Source organism: Podarcis gaigeae, assembly GCF_964106915.1.
Source record: "Podarcis gaigeae genome assembly, chromosome: 6".
Taxonomy (NCBI): Eukaryota; Metazoa; Chordata; class Lepidosauria; order Squamata; family Lacertidae; genus Podarcis; species Podarcis gaigeae.
This window is the reverse complement of record NC_139682.1, coordinates 60,450,584-60,469,863: the sequence shown is the minus strand read 5'-3', so window position 1 is coordinate 60,469,863 and position 19,280 is coordinate 60,450,584. Positions and strand designations below refer to the sequence as shown.

General features: G+C 41.1%; 1 protein-coding gene across 2 annotated transcripts; it reads left to right on the top strand.

Moving 5' to 3' along the window:
• Positions 1-19: 19 nt before the first annotated feature.
• Positions 20-18,645, top strand: TM2D1 (TM2 domain containing 1). Of its 2 annotated transcripts, none has more exons than XM_083745806.1 (7): positions 20-565; positions 1,779-1,852; positions 6,269-6,377; positions 7,461-7,552; positions 10,092-10,165; positions 14,922-15,040; positions 17,775-18,645. In XM_083745806.1, the coding sequence occupies exons 1-6, from the start codon at positions 405-407 to the stop codon at positions 15,030-15,032; spliced, it is 621 nt and encodes a 206-aa protein (XP_083601932.1). In that variant the 5' UTR covers positions 20-404; the 3' UTR covers positions 15,033-15,040; positions 17,775-18,645. The 2 variants fall into 2 exon arrangements, with proteins under 2 accessions (XP_083601932.1, XP_083601931.1); XM_083745805.1 differs by having other exon boundaries at positions 21-569; positions 1,783-1,852.
• Positions 18,646-19,280: the final 635 nt, after the last annotated feature.

The following is a 19,280-nucleotide window of genomic DNA, read 5'->3' as shown; positions in this document are numbered from 1 at the left end:
CCTATCAACCTCTGACCACCGCACGCGCTTTCGTTTTGAGATTGGGAAGGGGCTGAACACTTCAGTCAAGTTTCCGCGCTTCAAAAGGATCCATCTTAAGTAAGGGCAGCCGAGCTTCCTCTCGCAGCTTTGTTAGGAAAGCATCCATCTTTTCAAAAGGCACCCGACTTCCCATTTCGCCGCCTGTCTGTTTACCGGGGAGGAGAGCGGGCGCTTTCTGCCTTCAACCGCATTGGAAATTATAAGGAACGGGAGCCATCTTTGCTATGGGAAAATGAAGGCGTCCCTGAAAGAACAGCGCTGCTTCTTCCGCCCCATTTCGAGGCCCGGGGCCCTTTGGGAGAGGCGTCGACGCTACTAGATAGGGCGAAAACGTCAGCTGACCAGGGGGCTCGTTTTCCAACATGGCCGCCTGGCAGGAGATGCCGCTGTCAGGGAACAAGAGGAAAAAAGGCGGCGTGATCGCGCTCTGGTCCTTGGGAACCTTGTGCTTGGCTTGTCTCGCGGCGCAGGGCGCGGCGGGCGCCGACCCTTCTCTGAAGTGCGAAGACCTGAGAGTCGGCCAATATCCTGAAGCTGCGCGGAGGCAGCGCCTGGTTGCCATGGTGATGGGCCTTGCAATGGGTTGGGGAGGGCCGTGGGGCTGCCCCTTTTCTCGGCAGAGCTCCTGCGTATTAAAAAACACCCGGTGAGGCCTTCGCACCACTTCAGCTGCATGCTGGGCAGAAGCTACACCTGTTGAATCTTTTGTAGTCTTAAGGGGTACAGTAGCTCTGCAATACACAAAAAGGTGGCAGCCACAAAGTGGCAAGATATGGAAGGAAATATATGTTTAAACCTTCTGACATCAGGCAGTGATCAGGTGTAGAAAAAATATTTAACCTAAGTAAAAGGTATAGGACCCCTAAGTAGGGGAAGGGTTAAGAGTAGTGACCCCTCTTTTGTCTGCCGCTGTGCTAAGATGTCTTTGAAATGGTTTTGGGGTAACATGTAGTACAATCACTTTATTTGAGTCTGTGATGTGTTGGATTAAAGGAATGCTAATAAAATTAAGCAGAAAAAGTCTAGTTCAAGAATGGAGAGTTTGGCTCTTCAGATGTTGTTGGACTCCAACTCCTGTTAGCCTCAGCCAGCACAGCCAGTGGTCAAGGATAGTCTAGCAACATCTAGAGATCCACAGGTTCCCCACACCTGTTCTAAACAAATGGGCCACCTATCTGAGGCTCCTGGGTCATATTTTGTTGTGGATAAAAGTACATTTAATTGTTTTAGCAGAGCAAGGAAGCCAGGATATTAAACTATGTTTTAAATAACATATTTTTAAACCATAGTTTAATAGTATCTTAATTTGTTATGAAACTGCTAACTGCCATTTCCTGAATTGGATAAAATGGGAAACTATACTGAATAGGTTTAATTATAGTTCATACAAAGGGCTCTCTGGGTACAAGCAAAATCTTCCTCAGAGTTTGGCTTATTTAAACCATTATATGATTGTCTGATCTCTTCCATTTTGTTTGTCTCACATTATTAGGAAGAGATAGATAAATACCAGGAAACTGTGTCTCTTGTAAAGCCTAGTTAAGCACTTCATTTTTCAAATACAAAGTTTATATGTTTATATACCCAAAATATTAGTAATAAGAAGGAAAACAGGCCACTTCTGCCTGTAAAATCTTAGGCAGATAAAAACAATTTATCGTAATTTACTGTGTTGTTATTGTTGAACACTTAATTTGGGAGTTCAGTTTATATTTGTTTTCCTTAATTATTCAAACATATATTTGTGAAGATCCTAAAATAGACAATGAAACACAAGAACCTTTGAACTGTACAAATCACACTGCATATGGTAAGGAGTATGGCAATAGAATGCTTTTAGTCTAGCCACTGGTGCATATTATTTGACTAAATGCTGTTCATGATAAACACTAGTTCCCGCACCCCATACTGATCATGTATAGTGGTGATCAGTAACACTGTGTATGGCACAATTTATAATTGAATGCATAATTGGTATATTTATATACAGTGGTATGTGAACATGTTTGGTCCACAACCTTCTATGCACCTTGATAGTCTATGTTAATTTGTACTTCACGGTCTTGTCATATATGTTTTGTTTAGCACAGTTTAATAATAATAATAATAATATTTTTTTATTTATACCCCGCCCTCCCCAGCCAAGGCCGGGCTCAGAGCGGCTTACAAGCAATAATAAAAACAAGATGAATGATTACAACTTAAAAACAAAAATAAAATACAACATTAAAATAATGGAACATTAAAATATTAAAATGTAGCCTCATCGCAGGAGGAGAAGGAAAAGAAAGAAAGAGAGAAAAAAAGAGAGAGAGAGGGAGGGAATCAAATTGGCTCCAAGCCAAAGGCCAGGCGGAACAACTCTGTCTTACAGGCCCTGCAGAAAGAAATCAGATCCTGCAGGGCCCTGGTCTCATGAGGCAGAGCGTTCCACCAGGCCGGAGCCAGAGTTGAAAAGGCCCTGGCTCTGGTTGAAGCCAATCTAACTTCTTTAGGGCCTGGGACCACTAGGGTGTTATTATTTATGGACCTTGAGACTCTCCGTGGGGCATACCAGGAGAGGCGGTCCCGTAGGTACGAGGGTCCTAGGCCGTGAAGGGCTTTAAAGGTCAAAAGCAGCACCTTAAATCTGACCCTGTACTCCACCGGGAGCCAGTGCAGCTTGAAAAGCACTGGGTGAATATGCTCCCATGGCAGAGACCCCGTGAGGAGCCTCGCTGCAGCATTCTGTACCCGCTGGAGTTTCTGGGACAGCTTCAAGGGCAGCCCCGCATAGAGCGAATTACAGTAGTCAAGCCTGGAGATGACCGTCGCATGGATCACTGTGGCCAGGTCGGGGCGGGAAAGGTAAGGGACCAACTGCTTGATGCGGCAAAGGTGGAAAAATGTCGCCTTGGCTGTTGCTGTAACTTGCGCCTCCATGGAAAGGGAGGCATCAAGGATTACACCCAAACTCTTAACGGAAGGCGATGGCTCTAATTGGGCCCCCGCAAGAGAAGGGAGTTGGTCTCTCATCCCCATGCCATCCCGACCTAGCCATAGGACCTCTGTCTTCGAAGGATTTAGTTTCAATCGGCTCCCACGAAACCATCCAGCCACAGCTTCCAAGCATCTGGTCAGTGTGTTCAGGGCCGAGTCAGTGTGGCCATCCATCAGCAGATAGAGCTGAGTGTCATCAGCATATTGGTGACAGCCCAGCCCAAAGCTCCGGATAATCTGGGCAATAAAGATGTTAAAAAGCATCGGGGAGAGAATTGCGCCCTGCGGCACTCCACACACCAAGGAGTGGCGCGGCGACATTTCCCTCCCTAATGCCACCCTCTGTCCCCGACCAGAGATAAACGAGCACAACCAGTTACGGGCTATGCCCTGTATCCCTACGTCTGCAAGGCGGTGGTCCAGAAGATCATGATCGACCATGTCAAAGGCTGCTGACAAATCTAAAAGGATCAGCAGTCCTGACCCGCCTCGATCCAGTTGTCTACGGAGATCATCTGTTAGGGCAACCAGAGCCGTCTCCGTCCCAAAACCAGGACGGAAACCGGACTGAAATGGATCTTATGCCGATGTTTCCTCCAGAAACCTACCAAGCTGTTCAGCAACCGCTCTCTCAATTACCTTACCCAGGTATGGAAGATTTAAAACTGGGCGGTAATTGGATAGGTCTAAGGGATCTAATGAAGTTTTTTTTAAGAGTGGACACACCACTGCTTCCTTCAATTCCCCTGGGAATGTCCCCGTGTCAAGGGACAAATTGATAATTTCAACCAGGGGGGTCCGCACAACATCTGGACACTCCCTAATCAGCCAAGACGGGCACGGATCAAGGAGGCAGGTGGTGAGCCTACCAACTTGGAGGAATCTATCCACATCAGTAGGGAGTATCCGATCGAAATGGTCCAACACTGCACCTGAAGTCAGTCGAGGGGCCTCCAGTTCAGTCACTGGCAGGGAGGGCACGGCAGAGCAACAGGACTTTCTCCGCAAAAAAACTCGCGAATGCCTCACAGCTGTGGGTCAAATTTGTGCTTAAATTTGGTTGTCCTCCTAAGGACGTTATTGACCTAATTATTTTAAAAAGTTGTGCCGGGTGAGAGCTAGCGGATACAATGGAAGCTGCAAAGTAAGATTTCTTAGCAGCTTTCATAGCCATCTCGTCGCCATACTCGCTCTAGCCGTCTGAGATCCCGCTTCATTTTCCGGAGCTCCTCAGTAAACCAAGGGGCCCGGTTTCGACGGGGTCGCAGAGGGCGCTTAGGCGTGATCTCATCAATGGCTGCCAAGAGCCGGTTATTCCAGTCCTCAACAAGGTCATCTAATGAGTCGCCAGGAGGAGCAGGGTTCCGCAAGGCTTGTCGGAATCTATCAGGATCCATCAGTTTTCGCGGACTAGCCCAAATGAGTTCGCCACCCGAGCTGGGAAGGAGCGGGAAGTCTATCTTGGCTTTCAGAGCGTAGTGATCAGACCATGGCACTTCCACAGCAGGGAGCATGATCACATCTATGCCAGCCCCAAAGATCAGATCCAACGTGTGGCCTGCTTGATGAGTGGGGCCCAAAACAACCTGGGAGAGCCCTAGTGCTGCCATGGAAGTCACTAGGTCCAGAGCCTGTGAGGAGGGAGCGGCATCGGCATGGACGTTGAAGTCTCCCAAAACCAGTAGGTTTGGGAACTCCAAGGCCCAGCCCGCCACCACCTCCAGCAGGTCTGACAGGGTGGCTGCAGGTGTGCTGGGTGGTCGGTACACCAGCCAGACAGCCAAGCTCTCCTTGGTGCCCCACACGAGACCAACACATTCAATGCCGGAGATCGCCGGTGATGGCAGAGCTCTGAAAGAGCAATCCTCCCGGAATAAAAACGCTACTCCTCCCCCCCAACCCACAGTCCGCGATTGATGGAGGACAGAGAAACCTGGGGGTGTTATCTCATGTAGGGAGACTACTTCGCCTTCCTGTACCCAGGTCTCCGTCACGCAAGCCAGGTCAATCCCCTGCGAGACAAAAAAGTCACGCATGGTGGCGGTTTTGTTGCCTATGGACCTGGCATTGCACAGCACCAATGACGGAGGTGTGTAATCCTTGCTCTCCCTACCCTCATCCCTTGGGATGGGGCGTAGATTGGAAGGGGTTCGAGGATCACTGCATCTCGAAACCCTTCGCCGATAGAGATATCTAGCCCCACCGCCATTCCTCCCTAGCCCTTCAATTGTGGAAATCCCAGATCCCATACTAGCCTCCCCAATAGATGGGTAACATCCCCTCAATAACAAGTCATCCTTGGGCCAGGACTCATGGGTCAAAGTGGTATGGGAAAGAGGTGGAGGTCTGATAGGGTAAGTATCCCTAGAAGATAAAACCCAACCAACCGCACCCCAAGCGGGGGGGACAGTCCCATGGTGTTTCATTAACTGTCAATCCCCCTCTCCCTCCTGGGTTAATTGGAGGATTGTTGGTTCTATCTGTGGCTGTGGAAGTATTAATGAGGTATGTGTTATAAAATGTGGATCACTGGCCAACAAAGAGCCAGATTCGAATTCGGAAGATCTGTCCATCCGGTCTCGCCAGGAGTACAGTAGAGAAGGCTGATCATTCTGGTAAGTTTTTGGAACATTAGGCAAAGGTCCAGATGTAGATTTGGTGCTGGATATCTCCAGATTGTCAGCAACATAGAGTTCTTTATGTGTTGTTGCCATAGAAATGTCGGAGGCGCCAAATTCCTCATCTAATTTGGTGTCGTTTGAAAAGGTAACAGGGAGTTGCACTGATGTCTTTCGATGGGATAAAGAGCTGTTGGACGTCTTTAAATATTGTGCTCTAGGCTCTACTGTCCTTATATTTTGGGTAGAAATCTCAGTCTTTATACTCATTAGCGTCTTCTTCAGGTCTTGTAATTCTAGGCTTACAGAGTTCTTTTCTTCCTTCGGGCAATTAGTATTTCTAGTGTTGAGCTTGGTTTCCTCACAGTTTAGTGTCATAGGTGCAAAGAAATTTGTTCAACTATTTTATCATGCTAGTCATTACTTTATAATGTTAATTCAGAAAACTTAACTTGTATATTTCCACTTTTTCCAGAAAATATTTTATATTAAATCTGTAGTACAGTTGCATTCTTCTATGTGTAGTATTAGCTGTCTTGAAAAAAACATGCATATATTTATTTCACTTGTTCTGTATTTGAGGCCTTTCCCTGGATTTTAGTGCAGAATGCTTTTTTTTTTGCCCGCAGTCGCCTGTCTTCCAGCACCAAATATTACTTGCAAGAATTTATTTGGGAATGAAACCCAATTTACTGGAAAGGAAATTGGATTTTACAAGCCTATAGAGTGTCGAAACGTGTAAGTGAATATTTTTGTACAATATATAATGCCACCACTTGTTGTAAAGCTTGGCTAAATTAATTATAAAATTGTTCATATACTTCAGCCACCTCCTTAGTCTGAAGTGTAATTTAGCCCTCTTCCTTCTCAGCTCTATGACAGGAGAGTGTAGAGGAGTAACACATCAGTTTTAAGAAATTGTAGTAAAACTGCTTCCCATCTAAAAGGTTCAGGTCCAGTTTTGGCACAGAAACTGCTTGGGTCGCCTTGTATGATTCCCTCTGTCAGGAGAGAGACAGGGAAAATATGTTCCTGTTCTCCTTTACTTCTCAGCGACTTTCAATACAACCAACCATGGTATCCTTCTGGAGTGGCTGTATACGTTGTGGGTGGGTGGCACTGCTTTGTGGTGGTTCCAGTCCTACTTGGATGGTTGTTCTCAGAGGGTGATGCTTGGGGAGCATTGTTTGGCTCTGTGGATGCTTCATTTTGCGGTCCTTAGGGTTTGATTTTAATCCCCCATGCTGTTTTAATGTATACATGAAACTACTGAGGGGGGTCATCCAGAGGTTTGGAGTATGTTGTGAGCAATATGCTAAGAACCCACAGCTCTACTTCTCCTTTACATTTGCAGGTGTGGCAGTGGATGTGCTGGACTAAGGTCTTGCCTTGTTAATGGACTGGATGAGAGCCAAGAAACTGGAGCTCAATCCAGAGACTTAGACACTGCTAAGTGGGTGACTCCTTAGACTGGATGTATGAGAGGTTGCCTGCTCTTGATGGGGTTACACTCTCTCTGAAGGAGCAGGTAGAACAGCTGCTGTTCCTTGAGGCTCAGGTGGCCTCAGTGGCATGGAGTGCCTTCCATCAGCTTTGGCTGCTGGCCCAAATTCACCCTTATCTTGGTAGAAGTAGCCTAACTTCTGTTGTCTATGCTCTGATGACATATAGGTTAGATTACTGCAACATTTTATATTGGGCTGCTCTGAGGACAGCTCGGAAACTTCAGCTGGTTTAGAATTCAGCGGCCAGATTGCTCACTGGGGCAAGGTGGTTTGATTTAACAAATTGTTTTCATCCACATTTCTCTCCTGTTTCTAGAAATGGTTACTCCTACAAAGTAGCAGTGGCTCTGTCTTTATTTCTTGGATGGCTGGGAGCAGATAGGTTTTATCTAGGATATCCTGCATTAGGTGAGTGATTTATCTTCTTAGTATTACGCCACCGCTATGGCTCACTATGCATCAAGGCAGTATTAAGAGCAGGTGCCATTCATACTGTAAAAAAAGATGATTACACTGAAGATTATGATGTATGTGTATTTTTGATCACAGCTAGAATGTGAAGTAATGAGTACAATTTGTGACCTAAATTTATGCCATGTATGTGATGAATAAGCATTAAAACTCAGTTGGTAGGCTAGTCAAATCAACCACCGTATTTTAAAAGTAAATATTTTTCACAAGCCTGCCATTTCAGATCACATTGTGAAGCTTCTCCATTAAATTCCATGTTTACAAGCCATGCCTGCTTCCTAGGCATCTGTGTAACAAAGAGCAAAAAGAGAAGTTAATAAATGCTTGGGCTTTTTCCTCTTGCCCTAGCAGCCTTTCTTAAGTGAATTATCAGTCAGGCATTAGCCCCCTAGTCTGTCCTGCCCTTGACCACACTGAAAACTTACTCACATAATATGCCCCTCAATCTTGTCTATAATCCTCATAGATATCAACATTAATCACATCGCTTTAAATATCCTCTTTCTTGTCTCCTTTCTTCCCTGCTCCCAAATTTAAACTACTTTTGTCATTTTGATACTCTTCTTGGCTGTATACCCTGTAAAATTAGAGTATTCCACAGCCTTAATACTGTAGTTACTAAGAAATATGAGGTGGTATTTGATCCTCAATGTGATCTGGTAGAAGTCATTTGGCTTAGGCTTTGTCTGAAAACATTCATAACTTGGTAAAAAAATAATCATGGTTTTAGTATAGCAATCTGCCTGATACTATGCATGCTTGCTGAGGAGTAAATGCCACTGAGTTTAGTGTGTTGAGGCTATGCTTGTATACTCATTTATCCAAATAAATAGGACTTTTGAAAAGAACCAGGGTAAAAGACAACAAAAACAGCCAATGTGATTGACAACACCCACTCACATGCTTCACTAAGGTCAAGGAGTTAAAAGGAGTTGATGGAGCAAGTGTGTGTGTGTTTGTTCCTTCTAGGATTCTTCATGGCTTGAGATGAAGTCAGGATAAATCAGTGTTGTCCCAATTGATACCAGCAATCAAAACGATTGGCAGCACCCTCTCAAACATACACAACAAAACTGAGAAGGGTCTGGGAAAATATCTACCAGTCCAAGAAACTTTTTTTTAAAAAGAGAATTCATTCACATGTGAATATCATAGGCTTAGAAAATAGGTTAGTAGACATTTCAAAGATATTAACTTGTGTGGAATCATAAAAAAATCTCTTAGAGCCATTTTATCATGGTTTTTGTCTTCACAAAATGACTCCACATTAGAAAAGCTTTTCCGTCTTGGCATGAAATGTACTGCCAGACATCAGTACTTGGGCATATAAGGCGCCTGTCAGGTTCCTAAAATGTAAGCAGCTCTACAGGAAGACTTCCCTGACTGTTGCCTCAGCAGAAAATGCTATAGAGGTAGAAGACAAGTATCTTTTAAAGAATTGGCATATGTTGCTTTTCTGTTATTTTTGCATTTTTTCCCTGTTGCCAGTAAATATTTTGGTAGTAGCTGGCCTTGCTGTTTTGAGACACTATTGGCAGGAGTGGTGCCTGTGCTTTTATATGCTTGGCTAAAGATGTTTTAATTATTTATTTGCCCATATTTTTATAAGTGTAGCAATCCTCATGTACCCATTTGGAATGAAACCCATTCAGATTATAGAGTGTCATTTTGGTTTTTCCCAATGGAATAGCAACCCATTAAGTTTGTCATTCTTCTTCATGTTAGACAAATAGACAGTTCTGTGACTCCAGTGTATTATTACAACGCTTACAAATATTCTGCTCTCCCATGTAAGCAAATGTAGTTTGTTCCAAATCTTTCCTAAATTGCTACAACATTGCTACTATATTAACACTGTTCTTTTTTATCACTTTTGTCTTGAATTGGAAGCTGTTTGGACAGGGACCTGGCCACAGCATCAAACGAATTCCTAGCATTAAATAAATATAAAATTCTCAACGGCCATCTTCCATCATATCATTGAGCAAGTCCCTACCAATCAATTTAGAGGGTTTTCTTGCCCCCTTATACTTTCTGTACTGAAGTCATTTACACGTAGCTGTCTAAATTTACAGCCTCGGGGTAATATCTGCTGTCATACTTAGAGTAGACCAATTAACATAAATGAATTTAAGTCACTTAAGTCTATTGATTTCAATGGGTCTAACTCTTTACTTAGTTGGATATCACCCTGTGTGTGTTTGTGGCCATTCCAAGTTACCCACAGTATTTTGCTAATTGTAGTGTACCAGTCAAAGCCCGTTCTCTTCCCTACAAAAATTCTATTTAGGGGTGTGTGTGTAAACTAAGCACTGAAAAATGACTACTTGGCTACACATATTCTTCTTCAGGATAATACTCAAGGGCTTCTAAGGAACTGAAAGATGTTTTATGAAGGAAAATATATCGTTGTCTAAAAACTAACACTCTAAACCTTTTTATGCTCTTCAATGTATGATTGTCACTTAATTCACAGGTTTATTAAAGTTCTGCACAGTAGGATTTTGTGGAATCGGTAGTTTAATAGACTTCATTCTGATTTCAATGCAGGTAAGCTTGCAACATCAGAATAAAAGACATTGGCTAGGATCCAAAAAGCTACTTAGATTTCCGCAAGGGACTTGTACTAGCCCAGCAGAATTCTTCTTTCCCCCCATTTGAACAGCTGATTCCCATGCCATGTCAATAACTGCTTTTAAAACTTTCCTCAGTTTCAAAAGCAGTTTGCTATAGGGCTGATCTATTTTTTAAAGAATGTGTTTTACAATTTTTTTTATTCCATCAGCTCTAGTTTATTAACATTTAATTTATTTTTGAATAGTAGGAGTTATATAACAATGAAATATTTGTATCATTTCTGAAAGAGGCCCCTGGGACACATTTTTTCCATACCTTAGTCACTGCTGGGAAAAGTGAAATCATGTGGGAGGTGGGTGGAGAGGAGGGGAAAACACTAATAAAATATATGAAGCCTGGCAGTCCAGAAAAGTGTGTGAGAGAGGTTCCTAGATTTCAGATTTCTTTTATTTATTAAAGACTACATATTCAGATTGTTTTGTTCTGAGGCCGGTCTTCCATAATTGGGAGGATTTTGCTTTCCATTGTTGTAGTATTAGTCAGCTTATAGACCCATGCCACCTAATTTATACTTATAACCTATGTTACATACAGGCAACTCCCCATTTGCACACATTCAAGCCATGCACGACTGCTGATGCGCACACCATTTTCAGCTCTGGAAGGGGATAGGGCGGACTTACTTGCATCCCGCCAACACGCACAGTGCCTTGGACTGCAACCCCTGCATAAATGGGGAGTTGTCTGTATATAGTTGAGAACCACAAAGATAAAGCCACAGTATCTGCTAGTCTCAAAATGCATGTTTTGCTATGTGATCTAAACCAAGCACTGCCAAATCATATGAGCTGATTTAGCCTCCATGTATTTCAGCTTGAACAGCCGGCTAAAAATGTTGACTTAACCTTTACCTATCTGACTGATGTTCACTATTTCTTGACATCATGCTCTCTTGGTCGACATGTAATAGCAAGTATGAGTAACAGGTTCTATATTCAATCTGTATTAATATGCTCCACCGAGCATATTTCTATGTGACTGAAGAGCCAGAACCACACAAAAAGAAAGTAAATTTTAAAATGTATTAAGACTAAATAACTGGCACATTGTGAGAAATTGTAAATATCCATTTAAAATAGCGAAAGCATGAGATGAATAAACAGAAAGTTACATAAAAGTGATCATACTACAATAGATGTAATAATGGGGCTACTACAAATGCTGAAGAGAAGAAATAGGAAGTGTTTGTATTAACTATGTGAGATAAAACAAGAAATTATAAATGAAAAATGAAATATAAGAAAGCAGTTACCCTAATACCCTCCCTGCAGTCTAGCTAACTCAAAAACAGTAGGAAAGTTTCACTTTATTATAAAGGTATTCTGAAACAATATACAAAAAGTTACTTAAGATTTTAAAGCAAGTAAATTAAATGTATGATACATAGATATGTGTTTCCCAAATATCGAGATAGAATTAAGGGCTTTACGGAATAATGAGTAAATAAATGACTTTAAATTTGGAAAATATTAAGCAAAGGTTTATATCTACAAGAATTGCTATGGTAAGGGCTACTGGTTTCTGTTGGAAATATTTAGCTAAAATAATTCATAAGGTTTAGGGGAAATAAAAAATAGAATGTAAAAGGAAAAACCCTAGAAAAACTATGAAGCTACTCCTTGAAGCACGTTTCCTCGTCTTAGCAAACAGACAACCTACTCTCCATCTCCCCACACCACCAAGCTAGCATGCCTTCAGGGAATGTGCTGTTGAGGAGGGGGATGCCAATTAAGTTAAATGTATGAAAATATCAGGAGAGAGAAAGAAGCCCCCTCCTTGGTAAAGTCCACTTCTGTATGAGTTTCACTAATATAGAGCCCCTCTCATTTCAAATCATCTGACACAATCCAAATACTTTGCTCATTAAAATTACTCTTTAATTACTTTAGGCCTTGACCCAATATTTAAAATTTGTGCCTCTTCCTTTACTTTCAGCTCTGAGTCTTTCAGCTTTCCTTATCAGAACTATGTTATCAATTCTGCCCAAGCCTGGAAGAAGATCCTTGAAACCACCTGGTTCCTAGCTAAGATTGTACTCTCCTTTCTCAAACTAATTGCCCCAAACAAAGGCTTCTATCTCTAAACAGGGAAGAAAATATTCGTTAACATAAAAATAATCTTGTAATGTAACAAGTATATAGTACAAAGGCACACACCCGGGCAATTAGTGGAAAACGGGTGAAGACATCACTCACCACAAACTTGAGTACCCAGTTCATATCTTACACTCCCCTTTCATGCCATAGTTTGTAACTGGGGCACTTTTCCTTGAACAGTTGCTTCCTGGTTTAATTAACAGAGAAATAGGTAACTCTTAAACTCTGAACAGGAAACTTGTACAATCAAAAGCTACCCCAAAACAGAAATAGATGAAAGTAATATTTTATTCCAGTCCCAATTAAACAAAAAAATCTGTATTGTTCCAGCACAGGTTTGAATGGATCACAGTGATAAATCCTCTCTGTTTCCTTGTTTTTAATTAGAATTGGGAGAACCATAATTTGCTCATCTGTAGTCCTGTTGGTGCTGCTATCAGTGAGCTGTCAACCATCCAGACACATGTCTTCAGAGGAAGATATAGGGCCCATCACTGTGTTTATCTCAAAGTTAGAATTGTAGGAAGAATTATCCCTGTATCCAATTATGCTTTCTCCTTAAAATATTTGACCTAGGCATAATAATAATCAAATTAAACGAAAACTAAGGGAAAGGATTTGCTGAACTAACAAGATAGAAATTGGAATACAGAGTGGGGAGGTATGAGGAAGTCGGGAAAGTAAGTTAAAAGAAAAAAAGGGATTGAAACTATACTTGTTCTTTATTTTTGTCTGTTTTTTATTATTGCTTTGTTTTGTCTTTATATAAATTTTGAAAAATTTAATAAAAATCTTCTAAATCATCATCATCATCATCATCATCATCATCATGGCTTCCTGGAACCAAACTTTCATTCATATGATCTGTTCCTGTACAGCCCCCCAGAACCCAGAAAATAAGTTCAAAAACCAACCAGGTCCACCCATGTTGTTAAAATTTTAAAGACAAACAACGTATAATAATATTATTATTTTAATATATATACTTTGCCTTTTTTCCTGACAGGGACTCAATGTGGCTTACAGCTAAAATAGAAACAACTTCCATTCATTTGAAGGGTTTTGCTCTACCCTCAAATTCCACACCTCTTCTTGAACCACAATATCATAAAACATAGAGGTGTAATACTAGTAGGGTAGGTATAGCTGTAAGGAATCCTGGGGTGGCAGATAGAACTTAAACTTCAGGGCCAAAAAATTAAGTTGCTATGAAGCATAGTTATAGACATTTCCACTCTGTTTTTGACACTTGGAAGGTATGTTGTTAATTTTTGGACGTTAACTGCCAGTGATTTCAGTTCTCTGGCTTAAAATACAGGAAGGGTTTGTGGGGTTTGTTTTTTTTAGCAGTGGGGCTTAGAATAGATGAGTTTGGGACCTGCCAGCTAATGATTAAAAATACCGGTAACTTTCAAGGTTTAAAATTATTGTACGCCAGAAATATAATACTCATGGATTCAAGAGGAGTTTTGGCAGAATAATTTCATGTATTGACACTTTTCTCAGTTTGCCATTACAAAGGAAGAAATACATGTTTGCGGAAGTTTTATACAATATAGAAATACAGACATTAAACTTCTTGATTTAAATCTACCCATTCAGGCTCCTCTCAGCTTCTCTGTTCAGCTATGTTAGCACTTAGGTAAAACTGATATGACATTAAAACTGCTAGAACATAATTTCACAGCATGGGAGGGAGAACTGTAATTATGAGCCTATCTTATATAATACTGAACTTAATCCATTACAACAGTGTGCTTGAAACTGCATGTTGCCATCATAGGTATAAATGAATTTGTGAGGTTTCTGGGATGAATTGTAAACACCTGTCAATTAAACATTTTAATGCAAAGATCAGATTTTTAGTTAGGTCAGCTTTTATATTAATTTAAAGAAAGTTGAAGATGAGAAGGATGTTTACCAAAGGAAATGTTTCCAGATTATTTTGGCACTATGTATTTACTTCCTAAATAGCCTTAAATGGTTGCTGAAACTGTTGCTTAGTAAAAACATTTGATTGTGCTTGACACTTGAAGAGCTGGTTCTTTTAAACACAAAACAGTGTTTCTGAATTTCCTAAACACAGATGTTTGTGGAAACATATGTGTCAGTATTCACATGTAAAGGTAGTGTGATTTCCACCCTATTGTTGAAACTTCAGAAAATGTCAGCAGTGTTATAACAATTTATACATGCTACTGCATATTCTCCTGTAGGAATCTTGTGGCTTTTGTTTGCTTCTAAGTCCCAGCTGCACCTAAAGATTCATGCGCCCACCACCTGACTGAAACTAAGCAGGTCTCAGTCTGGTTAGTGCCTGGATGGGTGACTGCCTGTAAACATTCATGGGTTGTGGGCAGGGAGAGTATATAAATGAGTCACCCGACAAACATTTAAAAGAGAATTCCAGTCATATTTGTTTTGGAATAATAAGCTCTAATAAGTAGTTTTAGCTCTAATTAGAGGTTTTATGTCTTGCTGGGCTAGGGTAATGGTTTTAATAGATTCTTTTTCATATATACTGTTCAAAATCATATATATATATATATATATTGTAATGCTTTCTCTTTTAGATTGTTGGACCTTCTGATGGCTCTAGTTACATCATAGATTATTATGGAGCAAGACTTACCAGACTGAGTATTTCTAATGAGACATTCAGAAAACCACAAATATACCCTTAAACATGCCAGTAAGTGCCTTGATTTGGGTATGTTAAATTTTCTTTAATTGATTAATAACTATTACTCTTGTAAAATGAAGTATGCATGGCACAGAGAAGTTGAATGCTTGTTTCCTGTCATGTAATAGAAAACCAGAATAACTGCACAGTTCCATGATCTTTTTGTAACCAACCCCCTACAAATTCTAGGGAATTTTGTAACTAATGCAAGAGTATCTCTTTTTAGTGTTCACAACTGCATTCACTCATCACATGCAACTTCCCCTCACCTATGATAAGAAGAACACACAGCAGTGCAAAGAATCCAAACTCTCATTTGTGTTGTGGTTTGCAGAAGGTAGAAACGATGTGATTCTCTTCTTAACAGTGGCAGAGGAGGCTGTTCATTACCTTCTCCACAGTGAACCAAGCCAATATTGGTGGATCTCACTTGAAAAGACAGCAAGATGCAGTTTTTGGCAAAATCAATGTTTAGTTACCCCACATTTTGCCTCCTCTTTCCTGTAGGTGGAGCCAAACCCCATAACCAAATAGCTTATTCCTATTGAAACAAGTGCATTGCAAAGGTCAGGTTATAAGCTCAGCACTGATACTGTCTGTGTTTAGCCTACAAGGGAAGCCTATATAGTATTGTCCACTGCTGTGTTGATGCATCAAGTTTCTAGACTATTCGACAATTTCAAAGATTGTCTTCCATTAGTATAATTACTATATAAATCCCATTTTGAAGAAGTTTGCAACATGTACTTTAAATCTACAACTGAATTGTTCAGTAACACAGCAATCAAATTGGGATCACGTTCATTTTTAAGTTTTCCCACTAGCAAAAATAAAATTAAGAAATAGCATGGAAAACGACTGTGCTCTGAATTTGATTTAGTTTCATAATTAATATACCAATACCCCGGCTCTTACTCCAACACATGTATATGTGTGGCACCTGAAAGGGCTCATGACTTGGCTGCCTCCAGACCTTCAAACCCCATATATTTTTTCTGCAATCACAAATAAAGCTGTTTATATGCGTGAAACTGGCATATAGATGAACTGGCATTGGTTCATCTTCACAAATATTGTCTACTCTGGCAGCAGCTCTGAAGGAAAGTTTGTCAGTTAAAGATCTCAAGCAGGTATCCTTTCCAGCCCAGTCACCTGAGATCCTTTAACTGAGCATGCTGGTACTGCTAACCTTCATATCCTCATGGTACCTTTACCCCCAAACAGGCGCATGAGACAACTGAAGCAAACTAGCCATAAAAATTCTAGTTTCCTAGAATGACATCCTATGTTCCTGACAGGTCTGTCTTCTGCACTGAGAAAAGGCACATTTTATATGAAATAGGGGGAAGGCTTGAAAACACACATGGGACTCATGTACCACCTGGTAGTCTGGTTCACATATCATGTTACGGCAAAGCATGGCTTAATAAAAATGTGCCAGCTCCCAGGGAAGAGATCATGGCCACTTTGCTCCTCCCTACTTGATTTGCTGCTGTGCTAAGCTGTGGTTTGGCTTAGCATTCAAACTCAAGCTCATGACTTAGCTGTCTCTAGACAAATCACAAACTGAAACTAAGGTTTGTCCTATGGTTTTTACAGCTCATGGTTTGTCAGGGAGAGCTAAATCATGAGCCCAGGTTCAGATGGCACCCTAAGCCAGACCACATCTTATGGCAGGTGCAAAATGACTGGGGAGGAGCACAGTGACTGATTTCACCAGGAACCCACACTTTTGCTCATTTGTGCTAAGCCAGTGAGTTCTTTGGCTCAGTTGGTGCCATGTGGTTTCCCAATACAGTTGAAAACAGCCGACAGATATTTCTCAGGATCATATTAAATGACTTCCATATTAAACTTCTGTACAGTATTGTAAGTTTGCAGGCCTGCAAGTTTGCAACTTCAAGCGATCAGAATGTATTTGTATCCTGCAATTACAAATAGTACCAAGGATACCATTCATTTGCATTGTTTTCCAGTGTATAAAAGTTTGCTATTGAAATGTGTCTATTTCCTTGGTGGTTCACAACCAGGTGACAAGAAGTAGGTGATTTATAGCTGTCTACTAGCTCACATATGCATTTTGCTGCTACTGGTGTTTATCTCTAGGGTATGCAATGGTTTAATGTGCTTAGCTATACTTTAAGTCAGAGTTTGTCAGCATGTACTCTCCAGATGTTACCGGACTACAGCTTATATCATCCCTGGCCATTGGTCATGCTCACTAGAGTCCAGCAATATCTGGAGACACCACAGTGGCTATCCCTGCTTTAAGCTATAGACTGACATAGAGCAAAGAGGAAGAGGCTCAGAAGTCAACTAACCTAGCTGCCACCCATGGGTCTCCAGCAGCAGCTGTTTCCTACAGTGGTATCCCGATGACAAGCCCTGGGAATGAACATAGATAAAAGGTATGGTTGGAAGAGAAGATGCAGCTCATGTCTATCCTATAACCAGCCTTATAGAATTTTAGTCCTATGAAAGGGAGCAGAAAGGAGAACAAAAGTGAAGAAAATCCAAGCTCCATTCTTGCTGCAAATGGGGGGCAGCTGTTGTTCAGGCTTTGAAGGGGATGTGTGTTTGACTGTGCTGTTGCAGAGGGGACTCAAGAGGCTACTATTGTGCTCTGGGTTCCTGTGGGACAAGAGGCAGCTTCACAAATTGTCTTTCATTCATGGAAGCTATACAACCACTCATGCTTTCCCAGTGACAGGAATTAATCATTTAATACTTTGATTTCTTCCAGAGTTCAGCTGAACAATAACTAATGGAAGGGGTCTGCCTTCAAAGGACATGATTTGATGGAAGCATCTGTGTCATCAGTTGTCTCGTTGTCTCTGCCCATGCCAAAAAGCAGAAGACAGCTTCATCATACACAGGCCATGGTTTTGACAATAACCATAGCCCTGACAAGAATAGGACAGTGACTTTGCTTTTAAATTATTTTGTTAAATAAGAATAAACAATGGACATAAATTATGGAGAATGCATCATGAATTACTGCACAATGGACTTAATACAAACTGCATAAAAACTCTGAAAAGCATATGTGTGAACATAAAAGTAAAGGCAGGAAGAAATGACCTCAGATTCAGCATCCCTTTCCTGACTGCTCTTTAAAAGCAAGAGGAGAAGTCAAACAAAAAAATGTTGTTTTACAGATGTACCAAGTTCCAGCTCATTCATTCTCTCCCTCCCTTGCATCAAGTACATCCTGTACTTTTGGCAACAAGTTGACTGGATATTTAAAAGCTGCGAACTGCTCTGAAAGTTTCACATAGTGGGTTATGGGCCATGTGTGTTTGATCAAAATTCAATTACTGCACTGTGCCAGGCTTGGAAACCTATCATTGCAAGTTATGAAGTATGACGAAATAAGCTACTCTAATTGGTTCAGTATGGGGAGCAGTCTCAACCAAGCTTGTTATGATAAATAGCTTCCTGTGTTAAAGGTTCTCTGGAGCTTAAGTGTCTTGGCTCACCTCCTTCAACAGAATAAGAATATTGTTCCCTAGGAACACTTACATCACTGTCCCTCTCCCCAATTCAGAGCTAAATGTTTGTAGCATTTTCATCTTGCTGTTCGTGAGGAATATAAACAGTGGTCATTGCTGTCATTTCCCTTGTCTTCTTTCTGTCACTTCTTCCAACCATAAAGCATTTTTGCTTTTCCCGGTATGAAGAGAAGTATAAAAAGTCTCTTAATATTTCAGCACAACTACCGTTGGCAATTTCACTTTTGTCAGCTTTGTTGCCACCTGGAAAGTCTTAACTGTTGTTTAAAGTCAAGTCCATTTCATAAGAGCTAAAATAAGAGGGGAATGCACTGTGTCTCTAAGCCTACATCAGCACTTGTTAAACGAGTTGCTGAAAGAGCGAGCTCAGTTACTGACTTCATAGTTTTACTTATGGAAGTAATGTCCTCTTATTCTCACAACAATAGCCAGCTGTGAAGGAACAAGCCCAGAACAACCCCTGGCTAGATAGCTAGATAGATATAGTCGGCAACAAGAGTCTTTGTAAAAAGATGGCTATCCAACACTCTCAGCCGTTTTAGAAGGATTTAAAACTGTTTGCCTGCCATTTTGTTAAGAGGAAGCTATGGAATATATATGCCTTTCCTTTAGTGGTTTGACCTGCTGGACTCATTTACGTGTACAGGTCATAATGTGGTCCTCAATCTTCTACGTTTGATAATTGAGCACACCAAGTGCTGTTATCCGGTTACCATTTGTTTTCTGAGCTTTGATCT